A 25093-nucleotide genomic window follows, 5' to 3' on the forward strand; every position below is an offset into this window, starting at 1 on the left:
TGCTGCTTAACATGCAGCCGATCCAATTTTTAAAGCAGGATATACTTCAATCGAGTTGAGACTGTCCATGATTGCTCATTTCGACACTATGTTGTGTTATGTTTTTTACTCTTTTATCTGTAGAGCTTCTTTTGGGTTTGAGGCATTTCTCTCGAAGTTCCAAGATTCATTTTCGGTTCCTTCAATCAGGCTTTGTTTTCTGCCCTTTTCAGGACACAATAAAATTGGTCGCACTTCCTAAAACATTGAAACCATAAGGCGAGTAATTTACTCTTTTTTATGTTACTTGGAGCTAAAACCCTGCTCCCTTTTGGAGACTAGTCCTAGTTTTCCTGAAGAAGCTTTTGCTATTTTCAGAATTAAATTAAATCCAAAGTGTCCCTTAGAACCGGTTTTGATTCTTATCAAACAAAGTCCACATGCTCGGTTTCGGAATTTACTACCCAAATCGAAAAGAAAGCTTATAGCGTTTTCTTTTTTCAAACAAATTGTTGCCTAAGTAAATGGTAAAGCCTTAATAGAGTTACTCCTACCCCAGAAAATTATCAACATTTATAGTGCATACAAAGAACATTTTAACTCACCATATTCACTCATATTAAAAGAGTATATGTGGAACTTAAGAGCGAATTGAGAGTTTCACAGAGTTGCACGGCCACACCGCCATTTTATACAGGGTAAAAGTGTAACGATTTTGCGTTGCGAGCAGGCAACAATTTTCACAAAAGAACGAAATACCCCGTAAAGGCGTTGCCTGTTTTTTAGAATAGAACAACAACCCTTGTGCGGCGTACAAAAAGCGTAACACTTTAGACAGTAAAGAAAACGCTATTAGTTTCTTAGAAAAAAATCTTCGTACACCCACACACACACAATCTCACATTTTATTTATTTTAAGTAACTGGAAATTTTTAATTTAAATTTTTAATATTTTAGTTTTATTTATTTTTATCGCTTTTCCTCTAAATTTAAAATTAAAAACTATCAGTTAAACCCAAAATTAATTAAAAATAATTTAGTCATCCTTCTACCGTTACGCAGCTGGCTCTTTCTGCGCTGGTATGCTGGAGGCATCTATCGCTTGTTGTGTTACTTCCTTTTGGGATTCACTCTGCTCGCTTGACACCCCCTTTTGCGTTTCAGTGTCCTGCAAAGCCGGCTGTGCCACCTCCTTTGGTTGCACAACCATTTCTGGTTCGCTAATAATTTGCACTGGTATCAGTTTTTCACCATTTGGCATATCCACTACATCCTGCTGTTCGCTAGGATTTGCTGTATCGAGGTCACGCCCATTTCTACGCACATCGAATTGGCCACGTCTGAACAAACCTACATATGGTGAAGCTTTCGGACTATATAAATCATGGGCATCACCCAAAACGGTTTGCACTTGACGGCCCAGACCGAGATCAGCATCTTCGCCAACATGAATATATTGCTTTTCTACGTTTCTTACAGATTCGGCGGTACTTATATCATCCGAAGCTTCCTGTTGTCTATCAGCACTTACAGGTGCCTTCTCAACAAATGTACCTGAACGTATACGTTGTGGTAACACTGAAGACTTGGCTGGCATGGTACTAGTGCTCGTCTTTTTCTTTGACGCAATCAGTACTGGATTACTAGAAGCACTCGGCTTTTCGGCGCTATGACGATCATTTGGAAATGTTGGTGGTTTGAAAACGTCTACAATTGAGGCTTCAGCTAAAAGTGGTACAGCTTCAGCGGTGATAACGGGTTGCTTTTTACGTTTAAGGCTTTGATTTTGTATTGTTTGCAAAACGCTGGCTGGTATATTGATGATCAGTGGTTGGGTTTGTACGCTTTCGGTGACAGAATGTAGCTGATCGGGTGGCGAAATTCCCAGCTGAGCCCATGGTATGGTAATATATTGTGTCGGCGCATTTTTACGCTTTAGCGGCACACTAAAAGGGGGTTGCGGAGCTTGTGCGTTATTTTGTACCACATGATGAACCTGCGTATTAACTAGAGGTAGGTCGACGTTTAAAAGTTCAGGTGCTAAATAAATAGTTTGGCCATTGCGATTAACCAAGAGAGTTGTTTGCTGACGCTGTTTCTTCTGACTAGCACCCTGTTGCGTAGTTGCAGACTTGCGTACTAAAGAACCAATTTCAGCGGGAGTCTGACCGCGTGTCAGCTGGCGTATCTGATTAATGATATTCTCTTGACCACGTTGAAAAAAACCGGCTTCATTTTTTGAACGTTTGGTTGAGGGACGACTGCCATAGAAAAATTGCACTTCACCATCGTCGTCCTCCTCATCTTCGTCTTCAATTTGCAAAGGTTTTTGTAGTCTACGACGCTGGTAGCCGCCATAATAAGGCTGCCATTGCTGCTGTTGAGGTAACCTTCGACGTTTATTATTGTTTTGAGCAACCAAACGACGCTTATTAGGACGTTGTAGTATTTCTTTATCAATTTCATCACTTGCAACATCATCTTCCTGCTCATCGTCGTCGTCCTCATCGGCCTCCTCAGAGATGTCATCTTCTACGAAAGGACGACGACGACGCTTTTGTGGTGCTTGATTTTGTTGAGGACGACGCACTGGACTATTTACTTCTTCTTCCACACTTTCTTCACTCTCATCTTCTTCCTGCTGTCGGTTCGGTTTGCCTCGATTATTTTGGTTCTTGTTATTCTTACGTCTTTTATTATTGTTATTTAAAAATTCATCTTCTTCATCATACTCATCATCATATTCATCCGAAGCGAAGTTGTTGTTGTTTTGGAAATTTTGTGGACGATTACGATTATTTATTGTGATGATTGGGCGTCTTGTGGTGGCTTTGTGTTGTACACGCACAATAACATCGGGACGCTGTGTGGAAGTTGTGGTCGATGAGGTGCTTGAAGATGGATCACGTATGGGCGATTCGACTAAACCAGGTAATTGTATGCGATCATTCAACCAACCGCTCACAGAGCCAGCCAACGATGTGACGGATGAGCCCAAACCTTGACCCGCATTAAAACCAAATATCGACCAAGGAGATGGTGTCGTAGAGGAAGATCCATCAGCTTGCTTTCCAGCAAAACTATCTTCGGGTGCACGTGGTTTGAAAGCAATCAATGGGTGAATAATAAAGTCGGCTACGGTGTGAGGCTGCACATTTTGTTTTTCTCCGCTTTTTGTAGTAGCATTTTTAGTAGCGGAAGCCGCCGCAGTCGGTGGCCGTTCGGTTGTGCTTTTAACTTCAGGCACTGCACAAGGATGGAATAAAAGAAAAGCAGTGATAATTTTTAAGTTTTTAAACGAAACATGCTGTTGGCTGGACAATTTTCACTTTCCACTTATTACTTACCAATAAATGCCAAGTCCCCAATGGGTGACTCTGTGGAATCTTCCATTTGCTCGTCTTTTCCTGTGTCGGCTACTAGCGCTTCTACAGCTAGCGCAAAGACCAAAAAGGCGAATGTGAAAAATTGTGTATTCATCATTAATACGTTACAGGTACAGGGGATGTCAATACGATTTTTCAATTCGGTGTATCACCACCTTTATTGTTCCTTAATGAACTAATACTTTGATTTGAATTTTGTTCACCTTTTCTTTAATGGCAATCTTCTTCTTGTTTTATTATTTCGAACAAAAATTTACCCCTTAGCAAGCACTCACAGTTCTTTTAACAATCACAACTTTTTAATAACTGGTCGAAAGCACGCATCAACATAAGCTTTTTATTTATGGCTTAATAGTGTTTGTTTTTTTTTTTTTGTACACGCTGTTAACACAGTAGGGTTTGAATTTTTCTATGATAGTAGTAGATTTACTACGTTTTTTTTTGTGAAATTTGTACATTTCTTACGCCACTACTAAATTTTAATTATGTACTTCTATATTTAAAACCAAATAATTTCTTTTGTTATTTTTTATTTTAGAAGTATGATTAGCACACAAAAGTATTGTGATTTTGATTAATCAAACCTAACGTACCTGTTCTGCCCGAAAATCGGTTTGCCTACATTTCAAAAGTGAGTTCCGCTTCTTCCTTCACTTTCTATCCCATTCTCTTCAATTTCTATCCCAGCTGAGCAGAGCTCACTGAGTATATTTGTTCGCATAACGGTAATCCATAACGGCATAAACTAATCGAGATAGATATAGACTTCTGTATATCAAAATGATCTGGGCGAAAAAAGAAATTCATTTAGCCATGTCCGTCCGTCCGTCCGTAAACACGATAACTTGAGTAAATTTTGAGGTATCTTGATACAATTTTGTATGTAGATTCCTGGGCTCCCATCTAAGATCGCTATTTAAAATGAAGAAAATCAGACCATGACCGCGCCCACTTTTTCGATATCGAAAATTTGGAAAAACAGATATGTGCGATAATTCATTACCAAAGACGGCTAAAGCGATGAAGCTTGGTAGGTGGGTTGACCTTATGATACAGAATAGAAAATTAGTAAAATTTTGGACAGTAGGCGTGGCACCGCCCACTTTTAAAAGAAGGTAATTTCAAAGTTTTGCAAGCTGTAATTTGGTCATTGGCAACATACGTCTGGCAGCTATCTATCACCTATGGCAGATGACTGACACTTCCTGTTCTGTTCTTATTATTATAATTCATTCTGCCATGTGCACGATAAACAACTAAATTTTGTGTATTGTAATTTATATTGAGATATATCTGTTCAATCAGTTGTAGAATATCGTGTTGTTCACTCTTTCATTTGCGCACCAAAAACTGGTGACCCCGAGAAAAGAATATTTTGCCAAAATCAAAGATTGGACGTGAATGAAAGCAAAATGCCTACCAGTGAAGAACTTGCTGAACAAATTGAATCGCTCAAAATTCAATTAAACGAGGCATTGTCCATAAGTGCACAGTAGTCGTCAGGGCAGAATGGATTCTCCTCGGCAAACCAAATAACATCTGTTTCGGAAGTCAAATTCACGCAGTTTTATGAAGACGACCCGAAACTATGGTTCGTCATCGTAGAATCACATTTTGAGACACGAAAAATAACCTCAAATAAATCAAAATACTTGCACACTGTCGCAAACTTATCAAGCAAAGTAGCTCTGCAAGTGAGGCAATTGCTACTTGAACCATTCAACGACGAAAAATACGACAAACTGAACCAACAACTCATATCAATCTACTCAGAAACGGCAATAATAAAATTCGAGAAGTTGATTTCCAACGAGCCGCTAGGTGACATGAGGCCATCACAGGCGTTACAAAAAATTAAATCCCTCGCATCGAAAGACGTTGGCGATGATTTCATCAAGAAGCTATTGATGAAAAAGCTTTCACAAACAACGAGAACTGTTTTGGCCGCATCAAAAGATAAGTTAGATGACCTCGCACAGATCACCGACCGAATGTGGGAAGTTTCAGACAAAGTAACCATTTCCAGCATTGAAAAAACCGCGCCATTGGAACAAACGTTAGAAATAATCCAACAAAAATTAGACAAATTATCCAATCGGCTAAGCCTAATCGAAACGCCAATGCGATCTACTCGGCGAGAACACACACCGCATTGAAAACGGGGCCGGTCAACAAACAAAAAGCGAAGCGACAAAGAAGATGACGATAATAGCGACGTATGCTGGTATCACCGCAAACTGGAAGGCAATGCGAAAAACTGTCCTTCACCATGCTCGTTCAAAGCAAAACAAAAAAGCTAACGTGTACAGTTTCGACACAGGCTTCGACGCTATGCACGAATCTAAACGCCTGTTTATCCACGACAAACTAACCGACACTGACTTTTTAATAGATACTGGTGCTGATCACTCTATACTGAGACCAACTCATCGTATGAAAGAAAAATTACGTAGCAGCTACAACAATGCCAAAGTAGAAGAGTACGCACAATATTACGCGGCAAATGGTTCGCCAATACAAACATATGGCAAAGGTCTTTTAACTGTAAGCCTTGGATTACGACGCGAGCTTCCATGGAATTTCACTATAGCCCTACTTCGATAATTGGAGCAGATTTTTTAAACGAATATGGATTGCTTGTTGACATAAAGCGCAAACGTCTGATCGATCCAATGACAGGGTTGTCTTCGAAGGGTGAAGTTCTTGCAACGTCTTTGCAACAGGTAACTATAATTGATTTAACACTCGAATGTTCGTTTCTGCTAACAGAATTCAAAGACTTGCTCGACGACAAGCCATCGTTTCGGGTAAAAGAGAGGGCGAACGTAACACACTTCATCGAAACGACTGGTCCTCTAGTGACTGCAAAAGCAAGACGGCTATCACCCGAAAAATTGCAGACAGCGAAAAAGGAATTCAACGAGCTGCTTCGACTGGGAATTTGGAGATCCTCTAAATCAAATTATGCTTCGCCACTCCACATGGCGCAGAATGGAGTGTGGGGACTACCGCCAATTAAATGCCCGTACCAAGCCGGACAAGTATCCAGTGCTCCACGTTCAAGACTTTACGAATATACTGCATGGGAAAAAGATATTCAGCCGCATCGACTTGAGAAAAACATATCGTCAAGTCCCTATCGAAGAGTCACATATCCCGAAGACTGCCATCATAACCCCATTCGACTTATTTGAATATGTTTTTATGGCCTTCGGACTCCGAAATGCATCACAAACATTTCAACGGTTAATTGATGAAGTGCTTCGTGGACTTGATTACGTTTTCGCTTACGTGGATGACATATTCATCGCGTCAGAGTCGTACGGCCAACACGTACAAGATATCCGAGGCGTATTCAGCCGGTTGCGCGAATTCGGACTACGCATCAACGCTGAAAAATGCATCTTTGCAGTAAATAAAATATCATTTTTGGGACACGAAGTAACACCTGACGGTATCAAACTCGTACCAGAAAAGGTGGAAAAAATACTATCCTTCAAAGAACCGACGATTGCGAAAGACGTAAAACGATTTATGTTGATGATTAACTTCTACCGTCGGTTCATCAAACATGCTGCCGAGACACAACAACGATTACAAACACTAATAAAACATAACAAAAAAAAAAAAAAAAACACGATAAAACACCTCTCGCGTGGACTGAGGACGCGAGGAAGGCTTTTGAAAAATACAAGAAACAACTGGCAAATGCGTCGGTACTCGTGCATCCAGCAGCTAACGCTAAATTAATTCTGGCAACAGACGCCAGCTCTACTGCTATTGGGGGAGTGCTTCATCAAGTTGAGAATAGTCAGTACAAGCCACTGGGATTTTTTTCGAAGCGGTTAAGCAAGACAGAGATCCTGTATCCCACGTACGGGCGAGAATTATTAGCAATTTATCGCTCAATAAAATACTTTGAGTACCTATTGCACGGACGTGAATTCGAAGTAAATTGCGATCATAAGCCATTGTCATTCGCGTTCACAACATTCAGCGATAAAATTATTCCAAGACGTGCGGCACAATTAAGTTACATCAGCGAATTCACAACACACATTCGCCACGTCCCAGGGAAAGATAACGTCGTTCCAGATCTACTATCAAGAATTGATGCAATCGGAGGAGGCGAGATAAATTTTGAAGAAATTGCCGCTGAACAACAAAACGATACCTCTCTCAATACATTGCTCAAAAACAAAAGCACCAGTATCCGACTGAAACAAGTAAAAATTCCTGGATCGGAGGCAGAACTATTCTGCGATGTTTCTGGTAATTATATTCGCCCTTTCGTTCCTAACAAATTTCGAAATCTCGTTATAGGCAAATTGCACCACCTGGGCCATCCCGGAGTACGGCGGCACAACAAAACTTGTTCAGCAACGATTTGTCTGGGACAATTTACGCAAAGATTGTAAACAATTCGTCCGTAATTGTTTAAAATGCCAAAAAGCTAAGGTACATCGACATACGAGATCACCCATTGAACATTACGATATCACATGTAACCGATTTGAACACATTAACATCGACCTAGTAGGGCCACTACCCGAATCTAAAGGCTTCACGTATTTACTAACGTGCATCGACCGAGCCAGCCGTTGGCCCGAAGCCCTCCCCATCTCGAGCATCTCTGCCGAAACAGTCGCAGACACATTAGTATCAGGGTGGATCTCACGATTTGGTGTACCAAAAAGAATAACGACAGACCAAGGCCGACAGTTCGAGTCCACCTTGTTCAATGAGCTGAATCGATTACTTGGGGTAAAATACTTGCGAACGACAGCATACAACCCGAAAGCAAATGGTATTATCGAAGGTTGGCATCGTTCATTAAAATCCTCATTAAAAGCGAAACTGGAAAGTTACGACTGGATCAATGAGTTACCTCTCATTTTACTCGGACTACGCTCGGTTGTAAAAGATGACCTGAATGCATAGCCAGCTGAAATGATTTATGGAAAAACTCTCACAATACCAGGACAATTTTTTAATGAGGCGACGAAGAGTACAAAAGACAGCGATTTTATCAACTCATTCAAACGTAAAATGAACACCATCAGACCTCGTGAAACCTCCTTCCACGATTCATCATCAATTTTCATACATCCGGATCTTCCGAATGCCAAGTATGTATTTGTGCGAGTCGATGGCCATAAAACACCACTACAAGCTCCATACCGTGGCCCATTCGAAGTACGAAAACATGGAAAAAAAACATTTTAAACTCAATATCAACGGCGAAAACAAAATCGTGTCAATAGATCGTCTGAATCCCGCATTTACTGAAAAGCAAACCGACGAGCCAAACTACGATAAAATAGAGTCACAGGCACCAATAAAACAAACTAGATCAGGGAGACGAATAAAAACTCCTGATCGGCTGGGTCATTAGCGGGGGAGTCATGTGGCAACTCCCACACAAGGGTCATTGGCAACATACGTCTGGCAGCTATCTATCACCTATGACAGATGGCTGACACTTCCTGTTCTGTTCTTATTATTATAATTCATTCTGCCATGTGCACGATAAACAACTAAATTTTGTGTATTGTAATTTATATTGAGATATATCTGTTCAATCAGTTGTAGAATATCGTGTTGTTCACTCTTTCATTTGCGCACCAAAATATCATGATGAAATTTACCAGGAACGTTACTCCTATTACTATATTTGTGCTAAGGAAAAATTAGCAAAATCGGATTACGAACACGCCCACTTTTAAAAGTCAAATTTTAACAAAAAATTTAATATCTTTACAATAAAAAAAAAATGTAAGGCGCGATAACCTCCGAAGAGATCTAAGGCCGAGCTTCTCTTCCAATTTGCGTCGTGCTCCTCTTGATTTTCCCTACAAATTGGCCGGACGGGACCTACATGATTTTATGCCGACACCGAACGGCATCTGCAAGGCAGATGAGTTTTCACTGAGAGCTTTTCATGGCAGAAATACACCCGGAGCGCTTGCCAAACACTGCCGAGGGGCGACCCCGCTTAGAAAAATTGTCTTCTAATTGAAAAACCTTATTTCTAAAATTTTTGATTTGCTTTGCCCGGGGTTTGAACCCAGGAAATCCGGTGTGGCAGGCGGAGCACGCTACCATCACACCACGGTGGCCGCCAACAATATATAAGTAAATTATGTCACCATTCAACTCCAGTAATGATATGGTGCAACAAAATACAAAACTAAAAGAAAATTTCAAAATGGGCGTGGCTCCGCCCTTTTTCATTTAAGTCGTCTAGAATATTTTTAATGCCATAAATCGAACAAAAATTTACCAATCCTTTTGAAATTTGGTAGGGGCATAGATTTTATGACGAAATCGGTTGAAGCCACTCCCAGTTTTTATACACAGTCAGCCGTCTGTCCTTCCGCTCGGCCGTTTATACGAGCAAAAATCGTTATATCTTTACTAAACTCAGTTCGCATACTTACCTGCACTCACTTTGTATTGGTATAAAAAATGGCCGAAATCCGGCTATGACCACGCCCACTTTTTCGATATCGAAAATTACGAAAAATGAAAAAAATTTCATAATTCTATACCAAATACGGAAAAAGGGATGAAACGTGGTAATTGGATTGACGCAAAATATAACTTTAGAAACAAACTTTGTAAACGGGTTATTAAGTAGAAGAAAATGAAAAAGCTATGCAGGGCGATATAAAAAACCCTTGAAACCTTGGCAGGAATACTGTTCGTGGTATTACATATATAAATAAATTAGCGGTATCCGACAGATGATGTTCTGGCTCACCCTGGTCCACATTTTGATCGATATCTGGAAAACGCCTTCACATATACAACTACCACCACTCCCTTTTAAAACCCTCATTAACACCTTTAATTTGATACCCACATCGTACAAACAAATTCTAGAATCAGCCCTGGTCCACCTTTATTTCGATATCTCGAAAAGGCGTCCACCTATAGAACTAAGGCCCACTCCCTTTTAAAATACTCATTAACACATTTCGTTTGATACCAATATTATACAAACACATTCCAGGGTTACCCTCGGTTCATTTGCCTACATGGTCTTTTTCCCTTATATTGTCACCATAGCTCTCAACTGAGTATGTAATGTTCGGTTACACCCGAACTTAACCTTCCTTACTTGCTCCTTTATATTCTTCTCTTCTCTGGGTCCCCTTCCTACCTTTCCCTCGTGAAAGGCGTATTTTATTCATCTTTTTAATTTTTGCACCTTTTTCCTTTCACGCCCTCTCTACTTTGCTTCCTCTCATCCCTCCTCTTTATCTATCGAATTCAGACGCCTATCTCTTATTTTCCTTTTTCTCTTTTTTTAGTCCGTAGCTTTTTCCCTCTCGCTCTTCGTTAAATCGACAGTAGATGTCTCAATCCGTTTAGGATATTACACTCACAATATGGCTCACATCTTAAGGCCCTCGATGGACACTTGGCACTGCCTTCTGTCGTCACATGCTTCAAAGTCAGGCCTCGTCAGTAAAAGCTGATATAAGAAGTGCGAGCTGCAGGAACTAACGGTCGAGCACGTTCTGCGTTCGTGTCCTGCGCTCCTCAAACCAAGGCTCCAGTAAGGAAATCGGTTTATCGAAAGAGAAATCTATAATATTGCTTGAGTCATTATTGCACCATAACGACTTCTTTTCTTGGATATTTATAGTAATAAAATAAATAAATGTAAGACACGATAACTTCTGAAGAGATCTAAGGCCGAGCGAGCTTCTCTTCCAATTTGCGTCGTGCTCCTCTTGATTTTCCCTACAAATTGGCCGGACGGGACCTACATGTTTTATGCCGACTCCGAACGGCGTCTGCAAGGCAGATGAGTTTTCACTGAGAGCTTTTCATGGCAGAAATACACCCGGAGCGCTTGCCAAACACTGCCGAGGGGCGACTCCGCTTAGAAAAATTGTCTTCTAATTGAAAAACCTTATTTCTAAAATTTTGATGTTGCTTTGCCCGGGGTGCGAACCCAGGGCATACGGTGTGATAGGCGGAGCACGCTACTATCACACCACGTTGGATATTTATAGTATTTATGTTTAAAAATAAAAGAAAATTTTGTTAAGTTACCTTTAGGTGGTATAAGCTGCCTTATCACAACACATTTGCTTCATTGTATACAAAAACATTTTGGTATTTAAAAATTATATCTAATATGTATATAAAATTCTTCTGTCACGGTTTTAGAGGCTGAACTCCTCCGAAACGGCTGAACCGATTCTCATGAAATTTTGTGAGCATATTGGGTAGGTCTGAGAATCGGCCAACGTCTACCTTTTTTTCGCTACGTGTCTAGGTTCTTGAGATCAAAACGTTGACCCGGGTACCCCTAGAATGTGTTTATACAATATGGATGTCAAATGAAAGCTGTTGGTGAGTGCTATAGTACAGGATAATTTTCGTACAACTGGGTGGCTAGGGTCTCGAGATATAGCCCAAAACGTGGACCTGGGTACAACTAGAATGTGTTTATACAATATGGATATCAAATGAAAGCTGTTGATGAGTGCTATAGTACAGGATAATTTTCATACAACTGGGTGACTAGGGTCTCGAGATATAGGCCAAAACGTGGACCCGGATACCCCTAGAATGTGTTTATACAATATGAATATCAAATGAAAGCTGTTGGTGAGTGCTATAGTACAGGATAATTTTCATACAACTGGGTGGCTAGGGTCTCGAGATATAGCCCAAAACGTGGACCTGGGTACCACTAGAATGTGTTTATACAATATGGATGTCAAATGAAAGCTGTTGGTGACTGCTATAGTACAGGATAATTTTCATACAACTGGGTGGCTAGGGTCTCGAGATATAGCCCAAAACGTGGACCTGGGTACCACTAGAATGTGTTTATACAATATGGATATCAAATGAAAGCTGTTGATGAGTGCCATAGTACAGGATAATTTTCATACAACTGGGAGGCTAGGGTCTCGAGATATAACCCAAAAAGCGGACCCGGGTACCCCTAGAATGTGCTTATACAATATGAATATCAAATGAAAGGTGTTGATGAGTGATTTAGTACAGGATAACTTTCATACAACTAGGAGGCTAGGGTCTCGAGATATAGCCCAAAACGTTGACCCGGGTACCCCTAGAATGTGTTTATACAATATGGATGTCAAATGAAAGCTGTTGGTGAGTGCTATAGTACAGGATAATTTTCATACAACTGGGTGGCTAGGGTCTCGAGATATAGCCCAAAACGTGGACCTGGGTACCACTGGAATGTGTTTATACAATATGGATATCAAATGAAAGCTGTTGATGAGTGCTATAGTACAGGGTCATTTTCATACAACTGGGAGGCTAGGGTCTCGAGATATAGCCCAAAATGTGGACCCGGGTACCTCTAGAATGTGCTTATACAATATTGATATCAAATGAAAGCTGTTGCTGAGAGCTCTAAAGGTCATTGTGATATTCGGTTTAGTCGCATCAACCTGGCAAAACTGATAAATATACATGCGAAGCCGAAATAAAGACAATAATTAATAATACCCACATACCTATTTATATACGTCCTATTCGATACACGTGAAATTTTGTATATACATTTGCCTATATTAATATTTACGATGCTTTTTTCCGGGAAGTATACCAGAGACGGGCTGGGACTGGGATTAGGACTAGGACTGGGACTGAGACTGAGACTCGGAGTGGGACTGGGACTGAGACTGGGAATGGGACTGGAACAAAATACATACCACCCTCTGGGACTGGCAATAAGAGATGAAGAAGAAGGAGAAAAACTTGTGAGAAGAGAAAAGAGAGAAGGAGGCTGAGAAAGAGATAGAATGGGACGAAGATGGAGATGAAGCGAAAAAGACGGAGGGAGGAGTGAATAAAGGATTAAGAAAAAGTGAAAAGGGGGAGGGCAGAGTTAGACGGAAAAAGCTTATTAAAATGTATGCAGATAGGCCAAATTTACGGCAGAACAACGTCTCCCGGGCCTGCTAGTATATGTATATACACCGCTTACCTGAAAAAAAGAAGACAAAATATTTGAAATAATTACCGGGGCTAGGTGATTAAAAATAACGATTGTAATATAGTGTAAAGCAACAACGAACGCGTATCTTCCTATCTGCTACAAGCATTCCCTAAAAGGAAAGCATTTTAATCGCCTTAGGGACTCAGGAAGATGGAGAAGTGATGTTAAGGAAGAGGGAAGAAGGGTAGACGTACCATTATTGTGGTTAAAGGGATGAGAAAGTTAACAGAGAGAAATAAGAGGAGCAACCAGAAATTGGGATTTATAAAAGGAGCGATAAAAGAATAAAACGTTCACCTTTCATCCCAGCGTTTTTGTTCAAAGAACATATTGTGAAAATTATGATGACACTGAGAAATATTTACACGCAAAAATATGCCTGTATTTAAACTGAAAAAATCTTGCGAGGGCGTTACAGAATCGGGTTGATTGAATAGCTGAAAAGATCACAGAGAAAGTTTGTGCAGTTCAATGTTGAAGCAGTCTGCCGTTGGGATTTAGAGAAATGGATATAAACTCCGGACTAAAAAAGGTCTGCCCCGTGAATAATGCGCTTTTCCTATTGCCATTGTACTTGGAGATGGGCTCACTGCTGGGTTCTGGGTTGTTTATTACAGGCGTAACTAATGCAGTAGTAGACCTATAATCTTACAATACTTAAGCATAAACATATGCATAAAAATAAACATCAATCAGAAAAATTGTTCCCCAAAATAATGAAATGTTTTAAACTCCTTGAATTGAAACTTTCGATGGGGGATATCGATACGGGGCATCTATAAGCTCTTAAAAGAAGGTCTCACAGATTGACCTACGGCCAAAGAAGGCTGTTTTATTGAGATAAAATTCAAATATCTCTGTTCCTGCCACCAGTACATTTTAATTTCTAGTATTTCGCATGTTAAATTTTTATATAATAAAATATGCTTAAAGTTTGTTCTTACTTTTGCAGTCCATATTAGGAGTGTGGCCAGTTCAAGCTAACCTAGGGATGTGGCGAATAATTGCATTTGCAAAGACGAACCTTTTGCACTTCTTTTGATGTTTACATTCGCATTCTTAATTTTATGGTAATCGTGACAGCAATTTTGTATGCAGCAGAAACCTTGCACAAAATATCTAAGAACCATTCTAGACAGTAAGTTGTCGAGGAAGCTCAACGTGGGGGAGAGAGCAAAGAAGGCTCCGACGGCTTTTTTGGCATTGAAAGAGTCCTCTCTCTCTCGTTAGGTATTTACAGCGAGTATGAAGCCAATTGTATACTATGGAGTCCTTGTTTGGTGGACAGCCACACAAAAAAGAGAACCTACCTCAAAAAATTAGAGGTTGTATGCAGGCTATCAATGTTTAGCATTACGGGAGCCCCGAAAACAACCCCTACGCCTGCACTGTATGCCATTCTGCACATTCCACCTGTAGACCTGGCGACAAACCTCAGCGAGTTAGGGGGCTTAGAATATACCCGCGGATGGTATGCCTACCCGTGCCGTATCCTGTGTCTTTAACAGCCGAGGCTCTGGAGACTCCAAATTTCTTATGGATCTAGGGGTGCTTGGGCATTTTATGGGCTAGATGGTTTCATTTGTTCATACCAAAGTATTCCCGAGATGGTCGGGCTGATATCTTAATGGTGCTTGTTACAGGAACGTACCGTATCTGGATCCGGAAAAAGACCATCAACATCGATAACAAACCCCAAGGCCTTCGGAGAGTGTTCTTATTGCTACAACAACAACAACATCATATGGCGACAAAGAATATGACGTTAATAACTGCAAAAAGGCTCAGTGCCTCGGGGCAGCTTGAGTGCAGACCAAAAGATCATAGTAGTATAACTTCATCAAATACATCACGAACATACTTTCTGATTCCGTCTCTGCATTTCAAGTGCGCTTTTAGAGTCACAATAGAGGTGGATAGTTGGCGTAAGCGAGTTCGAATGGCGGACGAGGCAACAGATGTGGTTCCAAACTAGTGGAAAGACTGTAGTCTGCGGTATGCTGTGCTGTAACCAAAGCAGTAGAAACTTACTTACTTACTTAATTGGCGCTTAACCGTCTAAACGGTTATGGCCGTCCAACAAGGAGCGCCAGTCGCTCCTTCACTCCGCCAACCGGCGCCAATTGGTCACACCAAGGGAGTTTAAATCGTTTTCCACCTGGTCCTTCCAACGGAGTGGGGGCCGCCCTCTACTTCTGCTTCCATAGGCGGGTTCCGATAGAAACACTTTCTTGGCCGGAGCATCATCTTTCATTCGCATAACATGGCCTAGCCAGCGCAGCCGCTGCGTTTTAATTCGCTGGACTATTTTGATGTCTGCGTATAGCTCATACAGCTCATCATTAAATCTTCTTCGGTACTCGCCATCGCCAACGCGTAGAGGTCCATAAATCTTTCGAAGAACTTTTCTCTCGAACACTCCCAAAGCCGCTTCATCTGCTGTTGTCATGGTCCATGCTTCTGCCCCATATAGCAGGACGGGTACGATAAGTGACTTGTAGAGTATGATTTTCGTTCGCCGAGAGAGGACTTTACTTTTCAATTGCCTACCTAGTCCAAAGTAGCATTTATTGACAAGATTGATTCTTCGCTGGATTTCAGTGCTGATGTTGTTGCTAGCGTTGATGCTGGTTCCCAAATAAACGAAGTCTTTTACTATTTCTACTAGCAGTAGAAACAATGGAATAAAATAGCTTAAACTGTAGCCGCGTCACATTTTATATTGGCAGACCTAGCCCTGGGTTTTGATAGGGTTTTTCAGTTTGGTCGTTAAACAAACTTCTGGTAACACTACGGACACATTCAGTCTATGTGAGGTCCTCACAGAACGGCCAGTTTAACCTACCTAACCTAACCATATCAATCTCAGTATTGTTTGCCTTTAAAAATTATCATCAGTCTATTAAAGTGCCTGATATTCGATTCCGAGAATGTCTGAAATACTGAATTCGTTATATTTCTAGTACAAATATGTACGTAAGTACTCTAAATTTGTTTTTTTGTTCTGCAATGTCTTTTAAAACAAACTGAAACTTTTGTATAAAACTTGAAAACAAAAGATTAAACTATTTTTTTATTTAGCATATTTTTGCTATCCTTTTCAAAGAAGTTAGATTAATGCTTTTAGTAAACAAAAGATTTACATATTTGGGCCAATTTAACTGTATTCAATCTCTTTAGACACTCGTGGCCACTTAACTCAACAGGCGAACATGGCTAATGGCATAAACGATATTAGTGGATAAATTTGAAATCAGTCAGGGAGAACAAAATGGTGGGATGCTAAATATATTTTTGGCTGCTAAGAATGTCTCGCGAGCTATGTTTCAAGCTAAAGGCCTACAAAAACTGCGTATTTTTAGTTCACTCCCCAAGCCTGAAATTAGATTAAGAAACCCTCCTATTCCGATTTCTACTAATTCATCTCTCCCATCACATCGCTAAGTGCAAAAGCGATCATAGAATTCAGTTGCGACAGCCGAAGGAGAATCCAACAACCAGCTGCTAGTTGGGCTATCTTTTTAACAGCAAACAGAGGCGCGTGAATAGCATGGCTACTACAATATGGTAGTCTAAGTCAATATGACTTTAAAGCTTCTATTCTTCCTACCAGTCTCAAAAGCGGCACTGAAATTATCTGTGTGGTCAGCAGGCATAGACCCAGTTTAGAAACTTACACCAGGAATAAATAAGCAAAACGCGCAGAAGAGTGGTGTCACATCCCAAATTTTGCTTAACTTTTATATACCCAAGCTCCCTTCCCCACCAGAAGGAGTCACCACTATTTCCTGCGCTGATGACTGCAGGATAATGGCACCAGGTAGGTCCTAGCTCTTCCCTTTGTGAGCTCTGCTGTACAACTAAAATTGATCTCCCAAATCGCTGTCGGCACTTGAAGCTAAGACAACGAAAGGTTTTCCCCATCGGGTTAGGAGACTTAGAATATACACGCGGCAGGTACACCTGTCGTAAGAGGCGACTAAAATACCCAATTGAATTCAATTCTATCAAGTGGATGTCAGTGCAATGTATAGCTTCATCAATTGTTTACCTTCTCTAGCAGACAAGGATCTGAGGTCTATGAGGAACTTGGGGTTGGGGGTGGTATGACCTAAAATGTTCAAGGAATGCACGTAGCTACCTATAAAGCTGCATGCCGAGCTTAAAATGAACTCTAGTTAAAACATCAGGCCTGTCAATATACCGCGCTCAAACCTGCCACGAGATATCTTCTTATGTCAGCTAAATTTTACATCCAAAATGAGGAGTGAGAACTCCCCACAAGATTAGAAACGAAATGTTAAAAAAACAATTTCTGTTGAGTATTGAGAAATCTGGGCATCCTAATAGACATCTGATTGAAGAATCTCCCAACTCCCAGGAGCAAGCCCTACGAAGAAATCCGGCACAAAATAATTCAGCCGTTTAAACGAAAAGATCATAAAAATGCCTTCAGAGACATCCAAAAAGAGTCTGCATAGTACCATGCCAATAAATGTCCGGTGAGCCACGTTCTCAATGAAAAAGACGAGCATCACTCTGGCATGACTTCGATTTGGATTCTATAATAGCTTAAATTCTTACTTATCCAGAATCAACCCCGATACATGTTATGTATGTTCCGCATGTAATGTGCCTCCGCATGAAACCAACAATCTTTTCAATCGCATTGTGGAACCAACTTCTCTAACATCCTAGCTTCTTTGGTTCAACCTTCTTGAAACTGCAAGTTTCCTTGGACTTCCTTTAGGGGATATTAATAATAATTTGTGAGTGGTCGAATCTATTGGATGGGGCGACGCACTCTATTATAAGCGCCTTGTGGTTCATTTGTTGGTGTAAGAAACCAACCAAGTAGGTTGGTGGGTATTTTAGAGACGTAAATGTTTGTAGTTTCATTGAATTGTAAATATTTTCTGAGAAACTTTGCATAAGGTACACAAATTCAGTGGCCTTAGCGACCATTGTTGATGGGTGACCGCAGTTACAAACTTAGTGCAAGTTCTCCTCTTCCTCTGTTTCCAAATGACGCTACCGAGCGTCTTTTTGCATACCGTTAGCATGGCCTAGCCAGCGAAGCCTTTGGGATTTTATTCGTTGTACTATCTTCATATTTGCATATAGCTCATACAGCTTTGGTATGATAATGACCTTGTAAAATATATTTTTTTCGTCGAGAAAGGAGTTCATATTTTCCGGAAAAGTGGCTACAGCCCAGGCTGCATGTTATAGGCTACATGCTATCTGACTTCAGACACTTCAGCATTCATGCCAACTTCGCCCCTCGGCTGTGATTTGACACAAAACCCGATTGTATTTCTGCGAGAAAATTGCCGTTCGGAGTTGGCAAAAAACAATTTATAGGAAAAGTTAAAAATAATGTCTGCACAAGGCAAGCTCGGCCTGAATCTCCTCGGAGGTAAATTGCGCCAAGTAATTTTCTCCCGAAATCCTAGGTAAAATAAGTGGGAATACTGTTGTTGGGAGTACTCTTATACTTGAGTGCACAGCTTGGACTATACCTAGACATATTTCGCTATCGAACTACTCATATCCGGATGACTTATCCAAGCTTTCGATTATTCTTATTCTAAACTATATTAAGGCAAGTCAGCTCTTTTCTGAGTGACTCTAGCATGGTTTTGCAATGCAAGTGAGTTAAACCCCACCCCCTCCCCCCGCACATCTTCCACTCAACCTAACTTAAATTTAGCACACTACAAACTAATAACGCGGCGATTGCTTAATATGAAATTTTGAAGACAAATTTATTAAGCATGCTGAACCCCGTGAAATGTATCAAATCCTATGAACTCATTTCAGCTCTTCCACTCCCTTTTAAGAAAGGCCAACTCACTGATAAGTTCATAGTAAATTTGACTCGGGTACGTGTGAACTGGTATCTAATCACGTCGTGGTCTTCATATAGCTTCATATTATGCGCTGAAATTAATTTATTATTTATGAAACAAATTCGTTCCGTTGTTGAAATTTTAACAAAATCCAAGCTTAATCAAGAGAAAATTCTAATTTGCAATTCTGTGGGTAAGCATCTACGAATATTTATTTTTAGTGAAATTTCGCAACATCTGATTTCTATTGTTTCGAATTAATTAACTTTTTATTCTCGTCATAAAGGAATTTTAATATATAAAAATGATTTTCTGTTTTCTATTATGGCTAACTAATTTTTAAGCTTTCAGTAATCGACCCAAATGCAAATTTTAATTTATCAAAAACAACGAAGTTGATGTTTTTTTTATTGGCATTTCTTCTGCTTGCAAAATAGAAGCTTGTAAGATTTTTGTTTACGAGCATGTTCAATCTTCTGTTAACCAAGCTAAGATCACTGATCGGCTACCTCATTAGCTTGGTCAACGACTTTAACCAAACTATAGGTATGGCAATTATATTCGCAGTAAGACATTTTAAGATGTCCGATGTTTGGGTGTTTTTACAACGCAGCACTGTTTTAGTTACAGGGGTCGTTTGATTAATCACTGCGACTGAACTCTTAGGTCATATGCTAGGACGAGCGCATAAAGAGATATTTTTTTAAGAATTGCCTTCGCTTGTTGTTGTTACAACGAAAAGAATGCAAAGGAGATCTTTCAGATTTTTGGTTCGGTGCTGGGAAGACAATACAGGCCACATTAATGCCCGTTGACATACTATTTTTATACTCAGTTGAGCAGAGCTCACAGAGTATATTAACTTTGATTGGATAACGGTTGGTTGTACAGATATAAAGGAATCGAGATAGATATAGATTTCCATATATCAAAATTATCAGTATCGAAAAAAAATTTGATTGAGCCATGTCCGTCCGTCCGTCCGTCTGTCCGTTAACACGATAACTTGGGTAAATTTTGAGGTATCTTGATGAAATTTGGTATGTAGATTCCTGGGCACTCATCTCAGATCGCTATTTAAAATGAACGATATCGGACTATAACCACGCCCACTTTTTCGATATCGAAAATTTCGAAAAACCGAAAAAATGCGATAATTCATTGCCAAAGGCGGTTAAAGCGATGAAACTTGGTAGATGTGTTAACGCTATGACGCAGAATAGAAAACTAGTAAGATTTTGGCCAACGGGCGTGGCACCGCCCACTTTTACAAGAAGGTAATTTAAAAGTTTTGCAAGCTGTAATTTGGCAGTCGTTTAAAATATCATGATGGAATTTGGCAGAAACGTTACTACTATTACTATATATGTGCTAAATAAAAATTAGCAAAATTGGATGAAGAACACGCGCACTTTTTAAAAAAAAATTTTTTTAGATTCAAATTTTAACAAAAAATTTAATATCTTTACTGTATATAAGTAAATTAAGTCAAAATTCAACTCCAGTAATGATATGATGTAACAAAATACAAAAATAAAAGAAAATTTCAAAATGGGCGTGACTCCGCCATTTTCATTTAGTTTGCCTAGAATACTTTTAATGCCATAAGTCGAACAAAAATTTACCAATCCTTCTCAAATTTGGTAGGTGCATAGATTCTATGACGGTAACTGTTCTCTGTGAAAATGGGCGAAATCGGTGGAAGCCACGCCCAGTTTTTATACACAGTCCACCGTCTGTCCTTCCGCTCGGCCGTTAACACAATAACTTGAGCAAAAACCGATATATCTTTACTGAACTTAGCCCACGTACTTATCTCAACTCACTTTATCTTGGTATAAAAAATGGCCGAAATCCGACCATTACCACGCCCACTTTATCGATATCGAAAATTACGAAAAATGAAAAAAATGCCATAATTCTATACCAAAAACGAAAAAAGGGATGAAACATGGTAACTGGATTGGTTTATTGACGCAAAATATAACTTTGGAAAAAACTTTGTAAAATGGGTGTGACACCTACCATATTAAGTAGAAGAAAATGAAAAAGTTCTACAAGCCGAAATCAACAGCCCTTGGAATCTTGGCAGGAATACTGTTAGTGGTATTGCATATATAAATAAATTAGCAGTACCCGACAGATGATTTTCTGGATCACCTGGTCCACATTTTGGTCGATATCGCGAGAACGCCTTCACATATATATCTAAGGGCCACTCGCTTTTCAAACCCTCATTAATACCTTTAATTTGATATCCATATCGTACAAACACATTCTAGAGTCAACCCTGGCCCACCCTAATGGCGATATCTCGAAAAGGCGTCCACCTATAGACCTATTGCCCACTCCCTCTTAAAATGCTCAGTAACACCTTTCGTTTGATACCCATATCGTACAAACATTCTAGAGTCACCCCTGGCCCACCCTATTGGCGATATCTCGAAAAGGCGTCCACCTATAGACCTAATGTCCACTTCCTCTTAAAATGCTCAGTAACACCTTTCGTTTTATACCCATATCGTACAAACATTCTAGAGTCACCCCTGGCCCACCCTAATGGCGATATCTCGAAAAGGCGTCCACCTATAGACCTAATGCCCACTCCCTCTTAAAATGCTCAGTAACACCTTTCGTTTGATACCCATAACGTACAAACATTCTAGAGTCACCCCTGGCCCACCCTAATGGCGATATCTCGAAAAGGCGTCCACCTATAGACCTAATGCCCACTCCCTCATAAAATGCTCAGTAACACCTTTCGTTTGATACCCATATCGTACAAACATTCTAGAGTCACCCTTGGTCCACCTTTATGGCGATATCTAGTAAAGGCGTCCACCTATAGAACTAAGGATTACTCCCCTTTAAAATACTCATTACCACCTTTCATTTGATACCCAAATCATACAAACACATTCTAGAGTCACCCTGGCCCACCCTAATGGCAATATCTCGAAAAAGCGTCCACCTATAGACCTAATGCCCACTCCCTCTTAAAATGCTCAGTAACACCTTTCGTTTGATACCCATATCGTACAAACATTCTAGAGTCACCCTTGGTCCACCTTTATGGCGATATCTCGAAAAGGCGTCCACCTATAGAACTAAGGGTTACTCCCTTTTAAAATACTCATTACCACCTTTCATTTGATACCCATATCGTACAAACACATTCTAGAGTCACCCCTGGCCCACCCTAATGGCGATATCTCGAAAAGGCGTCCACCTATAGACCTAATGCCCACTCCCTCTTAAAATGCTCAGTAACACCTTTCGTTTGATACCCATATCGTACAAACATTCTAGAGTCACCCCTGGCCCACCTTAATGGCAATATCTCGAAAAGGCGTCCACCTATAGACCTAATGCCCACTCCCTCTTAAAATGCTCAGTAACACCTTTCGTTTGATACCCATATCGTACAAACACATTCTAGAGTCACCCCTGGCCCACCCTAATGACGATATCTCGAAAAGGCGTCCACCTATAGACCTCATACCCACTCCCTCTTAAAATGCTCAGTAACACCTTTCGTTTGATTCCCATATCGTACAAACACATTCTAGAGACACCCCTGGTCCACCTTTATGGCGATATCTCGAAACGGCGTCCACCTATGGAACTAAGGATCACTCCTTTTCAAAATACTCATTAACAGCTTTCATTTGATACCCATATCGTACAAACATATTCTAGAGTCACCCCTGGTCCACCTTTATGGCGATTTCTCGAAAAGGCGTTGACGTATAGAACTAAAGCCCATTCCCTTTTAAAATACTCATTACCACCTTTCATTTGATACCCATATCGTACAAACACATTCTAGAGTTACCCCTGGTCCACCTTAATGGCGATATCTCGAAAAGGCGTGCACCGATAGACCTAAGGCCTACTCCCTCTTAAAATGCTCAGTAACACCTTTCATTTGATACCCATATCGTACAAACAAATTCTAGAGTCAGCCCTGGTCCACCTTTATGGCGATATCCCTAAATGGCGTCCATCCATAGAACTATGGCCTAGTCTCTCTTAAAATACTCTTTAATACCCTCCATAGCTCTCAACTGAGTATGTAATGTTCGGTTACACCCGAACTTAGCCTTCCTTACTTGTTCATGTATGTAATACACTCGTCTGTCAAACAATAAGGCAAAACCAGAAATGAGAACAAATGAGTTTTACCGGTAGGAGGCAGCAGAATTGGTTTCAAACTGTATTAAATGTCTGTAAAACGTGCATATATGGCGGTCGCCGTGATGTGGTGATAGCGTGCTCCGCCTACCAAATCGGAGATCCTCAGTTTACACCACATCCAACGCAACATCAAAATTTTAGAAACAAGTTTTTTTCAATTAGAATAAAGTTTTACTAAGCGGGGTTAATGATTTGTCAAGCATTCCGAGTGTATTTCTGCCATGAAAAGCTTCTCAGTGAATACTCATCTGCCTTGCAGATGCCGTTCGGAGTGGGCGTAAAGTCGGCGTGAGTACTAACACTCGTGAAGTTCAAGGTGTACACAAACTAGTGTACTAGTGGTTTAAGGTTAACTAAAGCTCGTCCAAGAGGGGAATTAAACCACAGCAGAAGTAACTTTACAAAAAAAACCAAAAACTTCTGCCCTTTTGAAAAGACCTGCGTCGGCTTCTTACCGGAATCAATCGATATCAACAAGTTATTTTTTTTATTGTTATTTTGTCACCGGCTTGTTATCGACGAGATATCGGCTTTTTATTTGTTTCTTATTGATTTGTTATCGACAGGTTATAGACGTGTCATCGATTTGAATTTTTATAGATATTTGTTTCAAAACAAACCAATGATTCGCCAATAACAAATTGGTAGCACTCCGATAACAAAACGATAAATTTTTGATATCGAATCGACCACTGTTTGATATCAAATCGATATATTTTCGATAACAAAGCAACACCAGGCCGATAAAGGTAATTGACACACCGATTTCAAATCGATAAATTTTTAATATCAAATCGACAACTTTTTGATAGCAAATACATACATTTTCAATAGCATAGTAACACCAGGCCGATAAAGGATTTGTAACACTCTGATAACACATCGATAACTTTTCGATAAAAATTCAATAGCTTCTCGATAACATATCTATCGATTTTTCGATAACAACACTACAATACGTCAATAACATATTTGTAGCACTCTGATAATAAATTGGTATTATACAATAACTGCTTTAAAATATGTATATCGATAATTTTTCGATAACTTTTCGATAAAAACCGATAGCTTGTCGATAGAAAATCGATAACTCATCGACAACGCCATATACCGATAGGAAATGCATATTATTTCTATAGCACTGAACAGCATTCCATCCACCGAAAATGTATTAGCGGCAACCTCCGCTTGAAAGAGGCTGCAGTGATCAGGCAACTTAATCTTGCGGCTCACATGGAGCTCCTAGCGAAAACCCCTCCTCCAATCTTCTCTTCCGACTTCGACTCAGCCGTGAACCAGTTAACTCTCTCGCGAGGGTATGCATGTTCTGAATTTGTACAGGGAGCAGTTGTTGGCACATAATCGTCTGTCTTAACTTGGATGAAGCCAAGGTTGGTAAGAATGCTGAGATGCCCTAGGTAAGAAAAACCATAGCACATGGAACGAAGCCTGTAACCGGGCCGTAACCGCCTTACTCGCAACACTTATTACATGTACATATGTTCAGCATGATATTTATTACCAAGGTAGGTGTTGTTTTAAGAACGCTACTGATACCAACCTGCGCTCCACGTTGTACTGATACAAGTGTTTTGCTAATACTCGTCGTCTTAGGTGCATCCCACTAGACCACTACCCCATAGCGGAAAAGTGGCTCGACTTCTATTTTATGAAGCCAG

The 25093-nt window shown here is 40.2% G+C and overlaps 1 protein-coding gene across 1 annotated transcript; it reads right to left on the reverse strand.

The window, feature by feature from the left end:
- Positions 1 to 868: 868 nt before the first annotated feature.
- LOC137250767 (ataxin-2 homolog) lies at positions 869 to 3675 on the reverse strand. Its single transcript, XM_067784172.1, has 2 exons — positions 3327 to 3675; positions 869 to 3225 (listed from the first exon to the last, which is right to left on the reverse strand). The coding sequence occupies exons 1-2, from the start codon at positions 3460 to 3462 to the stop codon at positions 1034 to 1036; spliced, it is 2328 nt and encodes a 775-aa protein (XP_067640273.1). The 5' UTR covers positions 3463 to 3675; the 3' UTR covers positions 869 to 1033.
- Between the last annotated feature and the right edge of the window lie 21418 nt (positions 3676 to 25093).

This window comes from Eurosta solidaginis, chromosome 4 (genome assembly GCF_040869045.1).
Source record: "Eurosta solidaginis isolate ZX-2024a chromosome 4, ASM4086904v1, whole genome shotgun sequence".
Classification (NCBI taxonomy): Eukaryota; Metazoa; Arthropoda; class Insecta; order Diptera; family Tephritidae; genus Eurosta; species Eurosta solidaginis.